Consider the following 6,739-nt stretch of genomic DNA (forward strand, 5'->3'; position numbering starts at 1 on the left):
TCTATTGCCCTTCCGGTGATGCGTGAGTAGTTTACCATAGACCTACGGATCAATAGCTAGTAGCTAGATGGCTTCTTCTCTCTCTTTGATTCTCAATACCATGTTCTCCTCGATGTTCTTGGATATCTATCCGATGTAATCTTCTTTTGCGGTGTGTTTGTCGAGATCCGATGAATTGTGTACTTATAATCATCTTATCTATAAATATTATTTGAATCTTCTCTGAATTCTTATATGCATGATTTGATATCTTGGTATTTCTCTTTGAATTATCGGTTTGGTTTGGCCAACTAGATTGGTTTTTCTTGCAATGGGAGAGGTGCTTAGCTTTTGGGTTCAATCTTGCATGATTTCATCCAGTGAAAAAGTAGGGGTAGCGAGACACTGATCATTTGTGAGTATAGTGGGGTTTTTATGCCCAAACTACGAATGTCGAATTCTCCACAAGGACTAGACGATCAGCAACGGCGCAAGACTAAAGCTAAGTAACATGATTCGGGTGATGATAGCAGGAAAATAAACCTAAGCTATCTAAGACAGTTCCAGAAAATCAACAGACAAAGTAAATGAAAAGAAGCAAAGGGAGGTTCAGATTATACTTTTTGTCTTTTTGGTATTATTTTTATTTGCATGAGAAACTAAAACAGTAACACAAAGGGAAAAACAGGACATGAACACATATAGCAGAATGGATATGGGTCACATTACAAACATATTTGTCACAGAGACGGAGCTATCACAGAGACTGAAAATTAAACACACACAAAGTTAACTAGTACTGGAAGTAGAAATACACAGGGTGAACACACATACATGCTAGCAAAATACTAATACTGATTCTGATAGATCAATCGCCTCCCAAATTAAGAGGGCATCAACAAGTCAGATCCAACATAACAACACAACCCTGGACATTACTCAATTCTGAACATTACACTTCTAAAGTTCGCAATAGAGAGAGAGAGCAGCAAGATTCAGATTCAGAGAAGTGCAGCAGCAGATTTGAGGATGAAGAAGAAGCAGCAACGAGCAGCAAGTTAGGAGCAGCAGCAAGGCGTAGGAAGCAGAAGCAGGGAAGAGCAGCAACAGAAGGGGCGAGGGGAGGAGCAACGGCAGTTGGAGAAGAAGATCAGCAGCATGGGGGCACTCACGCGGAGGACCAGACGCCCGTGACCCTCTTGTCTGGTCCGGCGCGCGAGGTGTGGAGGTGGCTGGAGATGGTGGATGGATTTGGTGGCGTGTGGTGGGTGTGCTGGTGGCGCGATGGCGCACCGCCACGCCGGCCTGGCCGCGACGGCAGCCGGTAGTGGAGAAGGAGGGGTGAGGGAGAGAGATGTGTGCCAGGCCCAAAGGGAATTGAGGCTGCGCTAGGGATTTTGATCCCCTCCTCTGTTCTGCCACTTTACGATTTGGCCCTGCTATTTCTCTTCTTTCTTCCCAAGTTGGTCCTGCCATCTATAGCTTGGCCCCTTGATTACTTCAATTCTTCTCGCTCAAGTCCCTTTCTTCACTTCTTTCCTGCCCTTCTCTCTTCTCAATAGCCAATTTGTCCGAATCTTGAAGTTTATAGTGCCTTTGCGCACTTTTCTGCAAAATAATCAAATGACGAGTAAATGATCTTTTATATGATTTTCATTCAAATATATCATAGTTCATAACAAGAATGGATCGTTGGATCACAATAAATGGTGTGTTTGTGTGCCAAAATAGGAATAGGAAATGCACTTATCAAGTTCCCCCACACTTAAATCTTTACTTGTCCTCAAGTAAAGGCATTTGACAGGAGCAAGGTAGTGAACGGCGAACTGACTGGAGGATGTCCCAGTGAAGTAGATCTCCAAACAATGCATGCTTTGAACTTCGCTAGTGAAAATCTATGGTTAAGAGTGCTACAAAGCAATAGGATACTAGTAGACTCTATTATTTTAAACTTTTACAATGATAAAAGTGGATCAACAAGTTCAAATGCTGATTGTGCCAAAGGGTTCCTAAAGAGAGCATGATCCCAGAAAAAACTTATTATCCAGAACATAACATTATGGTTGAAGCACTTATTGAATTTGAAGGAAGTAATGATAATATTTTATCGGTCTCACCAAAGGAACATACCACCGATCCCGAGAACATGCTATACACCTGGCTCGACCAATTTTTTTGTTTGTCTCCCCAAAGGAACATACCACCGATCCAGAGAACTTGGTATACACCTGGTTTGACAATTACAATTTTTATTATTAATTACTGCCCAAGCTAACCTGATTTCACATGCCACCGATCCAGGAAACATGACATGCTACTGTAGGTAGTTAGACTTATTTATTCATTATTACTTATCTTAAATGAATAACGCATAAGCACAAAAACATGAATCATCACTTCTCCATGTCTGGTTCACATGCCACCGATCCAGGGAACATAGCATACTAGTCCATAGTGGTAAAGTGATTGCTCTCAATGGGAACACAATAGGCACAAACTCATCATCTAACACTTAATGATCTGAGTGTATCAAGGTAAAAGCAGAAAATGATTAAGTTTACTAGTGCACTAGGGATTTGAGCACTCAAAACTAATAGCTTTCACTACTTTCAGCAAAGCAAACAGGGTGTAGATCACTAGTTTACAGGGCATTCAACAATCAGTTCGCATATTCTCATCAAGCACCATATGTCAAAGGTGAAATTCAGTGGGACAACATTTAAGAAATGGCACAAGCAACCCAAATAGCAATTTAATTCAGCAAGCATCAATGGATGATGATTTCAAAATGGGTCATGAAACAACTCACCGGGCTTTGATGATGTAGCACTCTCGATCACCTCACCAACTGCAGCTCCTCTCCTTTTGCTTCTCTATCCTCATGCCTGCTCCAGCTTCACTCTTCTTCGTGTGTGCCCCTTGCTTCTCCTCTTCACCATGCTCTGAGTCCACCAGGGTCCCAAGGAATGTCACCTCGAACCTGGTCAGCATGAAGTGATTTGTGCACAAGCAAGAACCTAAAAGAGCACTCAACGAAAGAGACAATGCAAGTGGTAGGGACAATGCCCTCCAAGTCATCAATCGAATATCCAATTACATAAGCATAGCTATAAAGCACATGTTTAGGATGGTCGGAATCAGCAAGCTCAATACTAGCATGTGGATGATATGTTTCATTAAGCATGATTCTAGCATGAGAATGAAATGTTTCATTAAGCATACGTCTAGCACGAGGAAAGTAACTGTCATCAACACTAATGTGAGTAATGCCACTAACAGGGTATATATGATCATATCCAAGCAAATACTTTTTCAAATCTACTTTAACAGATGGCATCATGCAATGCAAAGTAGTAGCAAACAGATCATATGGACGCATGTCATCAAGAGGATTAGATAAACCTGCTACATTACGCTCTTGTATGACAATAGGCAAATGAATTTCTCGTTCTTCATCTTCAACTACAACAGCTTCTTCTACTTCTTCAAGAGTAATAGATGATGAATCTTCAACTTGATTGCTTGGGCTTTCGAGCTCTGGATCCTCTTGTTCCTTGTCTTTGAGTTGATCTTCTTCAATCTGAGGTATCTCTTCCTCTGGGCTCTTGCTATCTTGCTCAGCTGGATGTGACGGTGTTGGAAACTCACACACCTCAAGGGATATCCCTGAAATACTCAGCTCTAGCTGTGAAGAAATAGTGCCGCCAGCGTTGATGTTCTTCTCAATCTTCCTTACTTCCTCCACTAACTCTTTTCCACTCTTGATCTTCTTCATTTCCTCTAGTATCACCGGCCTGATTGGATCATCTTCAGCACTCCAAGTGAACTCGAGACTAAGCAATGTGAGCTTGTCTATATCGTCAAAATCATCTTGTGTGGGCACTTGTGTTGAAGGTGTTGGTTGACCAAATGGAGGACCATTTAACTCCATTGGCAACATCTCCTGGTTCTGAGGTATATGAATAGGAGCTGAATAAAACTGTTGTGGTGCATAGTTGTTGCTCTCCTCATTGTACCCAATTCCCTGCAATTGATAACTAGAGGCAAACGATGAGTTCTCAGGGCTGTTGTTCCTATATGACATATTCTGGTTTTCAGGCCACCCATATGAGTAATTGTTTTGGTATGAGCTAGGCTGTGGGGCGAAGCTCATGCCAAAACAATCGGGAGGGTGAGAGTAACCACGCTGACATTCAGCGGGTGAATGGCCCTGAAATCCACAAATATGGCATGTAGGAGCAACATAAGGATGGCCTCTAGAATAAGGATCATAAGAGCTAGGCCTATCCTCAAAAACTACTTCTCGCTGCGAGCTAAATCATCTAATCGATGGGAAATCTTACTTATCAGTTCTTGAATACTTTCCGTGCTATTTGTAGTGTTGCTTGCATAAGCATGATTATCTGAGTAGAATGCCATTTCCAAGAAGACAATTCAACCTACAAAATGAACAAGAAAAGAAAGAGAAGATAACTGGAACAGTGGTTAGGGGTAAGAGATATATCACAAATATATGGCACCAGATAGAAACAGAAGCAAAACCTAGTCTATAGCCTAACACGGTCGCACGACGCTAGCCCCCGGCAATGGCGCCAAAATGATCGTTTTGTAAGTACAGTAGGGTTTTTACACCCAAACTATGGATGTTGAATTCTCCACAGGGACTAGACGATCAGCGACGGCACAAGACTAAAGCTAGGTAACATGATTCGGGTGATGATAGCAGGAAAATAAACCTAAGCTATCTAAGACAGTTCCAGAAAATCAACAGACAAAGTAAATGAAAAGAAGCAAATGGAGGTTCAGATTATACTCTCTGTCTTTTTGGTATTATTTTTATTTGCATGAGAAACTAAAATAGTAACACAAAGGAAAAACAGGACATGAACACATATAGCAGAATGGATATGGGTCACATTACAAACATATTTGTCACAGAGACGAAGCTATCACAGAGACTGAAAATTAAACACACACAAAGTTAACTAGTACTGGAAGTAGAAATACACAGGGTGAACACACATACATGCTAGCAAAATACTAATACTCATAAGCAGATTCTGATAGATCAATCACCTCCCAAATTAAGAGGGCATCAACAAGTCAGATCCAACATAACAAGTACTATATTATACCAGTCTGAATATTACACAACCCTGGACATTACACAATTCTGAACATTATTACACTTCTAAAGTTCGCAATAGAGAGAGAGAGAGAGAGAGAGAGAGAGAGAGAGAGAGAGAGAGAGAGAGAGAGAGAGAGAGAGAGAGAGAGAGAGAGAGAGAGAGAGAGAGAGAGAGAGAGAGAGAGAGAGAGAGAGAGAGAGAGAGAGAGAGAGAGAGAGAGAGAGAGAGAGAGAGAGTGAGAGAGAGAGGAGAGAGAGAGAGAGAGGAGAGAGAGAGAGAGAGAGAGAGAAGAGGAGAGAGAGAGAGAGAGATAGAGAGGAAGAGGAGAGAGAGAGAGAGAGAGAGGAGAGAGAGGAGAGAGAGAGAGAGGAGAGAGAGAGAGCAGCAGCAGCAGCAGCAGCAGCAGCAGCAAGATTCAAATTCAGAGAAGTGTAGCAGCAGATTTGAGGATGAAGAAGCAGCAGCAGCGAGCAGCAAGTTAGGAGCAGCAGCAAGGCATAGGAAGCAGAAGCAGGGAAGAGCAGCAGCAGAAGGGGCGAGGGGAGGAGCAACGGCAGTTGGAGAAGAAGATCAGCAACATGGGGGCGCTCACGCGGAGGACCAGACGCCCGTGACCCTCTTGTCTGGTCCGGCGCGCGAGGTGTGGAGGTGGCTGGAGATGGTGGCGATGGTGGATGGATTTGGTGGCGTGTGGTGGGTGTGCTGGTGGCGCGGTGGCGCACCGCCACGCCGGCCTAGCCGCGGCGACGGCCGGTAGTGGAGAAGGAGGGGTGAGGGAGAGAGATGTGTGCCAGGCCCAAAGGGAATTTAGGCTGCGCTAGGGATTTTGATCCCCTCCTCTGTTCTGCCACTTTACGATTTGGCCCTGCTATTTCTCTTCTTTCTTCCCAAGTTGGTCCTGCCATCTATAGCTTGGCCCCTTGATTACTTCAATTCTTCTCGCTCAAGTCCCTTTCTTCACTTCTTTCGTGCCCTTCTCTCTTCTCAATAGCCAATTTGTCCGAATCTTGAAGTTTATAGTGCCTTTGCACACTTTTCTGCAAATAATCAAATGACGAGTAAATGATCTTTTATATGATTTTCATTCAAATATATCATAGTTCATAACAAGAATGGATCGTTGGATCACAATAAATGGTGTGTTTGTGTGCCAAAATATGAATAGGAAATGCACTTATCAGACACATATTGAATTGTTGCCATCAAGGATAAAAGATGGGGTTTTCATCATATTGCTTGAATTTATTCCTCTATATCATGTCATCTTACTTAAGGCGTTACTCCGTTCTTTATGAACTTAATACTCTAGATGCATGTTGGATAGCGGTCGATGTGTGGAGTAATAGTAGTAGATGCAGTGATGAGGACTTGACTACCTTGGATACGACCAAAAATATTGCATACATGCATATTTGTCAGGTGATTTCTAGTGCAAACTATTCAATAATCTATTTATGTTATCCAGAACAAAAATACTTCACACACTTTTGTGTTTCGTCTAATTGCAGGTTTATGGGACATTTGTATAATCCACATATGAAGATAAGGGAAAAGGAGAAGTTTAGGTTCTGTTCAAAAAGTCCTCTCACGTCACTTTTGGGCTAAGAGAAGATAAAGTCCAAGTCTCTCAC

The 6,739-nt window shown here is 42.5% G+C and overlaps 1 protein-coding gene across 3 annotated transcripts; it reads right to left on the minus strand.

Annotated features, from left to right (window-relative positions):
- Positions 1-665: 665 nt before the first annotated feature.
- Positions 666-5,106, minus strand: LOC109783271 (uncharacterized). 3 transcript variants are annotated; one of them, XM_073510348.1, is made up of 3 exons: positions 2,789-5,077; positions 2,110-2,207; positions 666-1,587 (listed from the first exon to the last, which is right to left on the minus strand). In XM_073510348.1, exon 1 carries the CDS (start codon positions 4,130-4,132, stop codon positions 2,912-2,914), a length of 1,221 nt encoding a protein of 406 aa, XP_073366449.1. In that variant the 5' UTR covers positions 4,133-5,077; the 3' UTR covers positions 666-1,587; positions 2,110-2,207; positions 2,789-2,911. The 3 variants fall into 3 exon arrangements, with proteins under 3 accessions (XP_073366449.1, XP_040259739.1, XP_073366450.1); XM_040403805.3 differs by having other exon boundaries at positions 666-4,016; positions 4,323-5,106; XM_073510349.1 differs by lacking the exon at positions 2,110-2,207 and having other exon boundaries at positions 2,789-4,927.
- Positions 5,107-6,739: the final 1,633 nt, after the last annotated feature.

This window comes from Aegilops tauschii, chromosome 3 (assembly GCF_002575655.3).
Source record: "Aegilops tauschii subsp. strangulata cultivar AL8/78 chromosome 3, Aet v6.0, whole genome shotgun sequence".
Lineage (NCBI taxonomy): Eukaryota > Viridiplantae > Streptophyta > Magnoliopsida > Poales > Poaceae > Aegilops > Aegilops tauschii.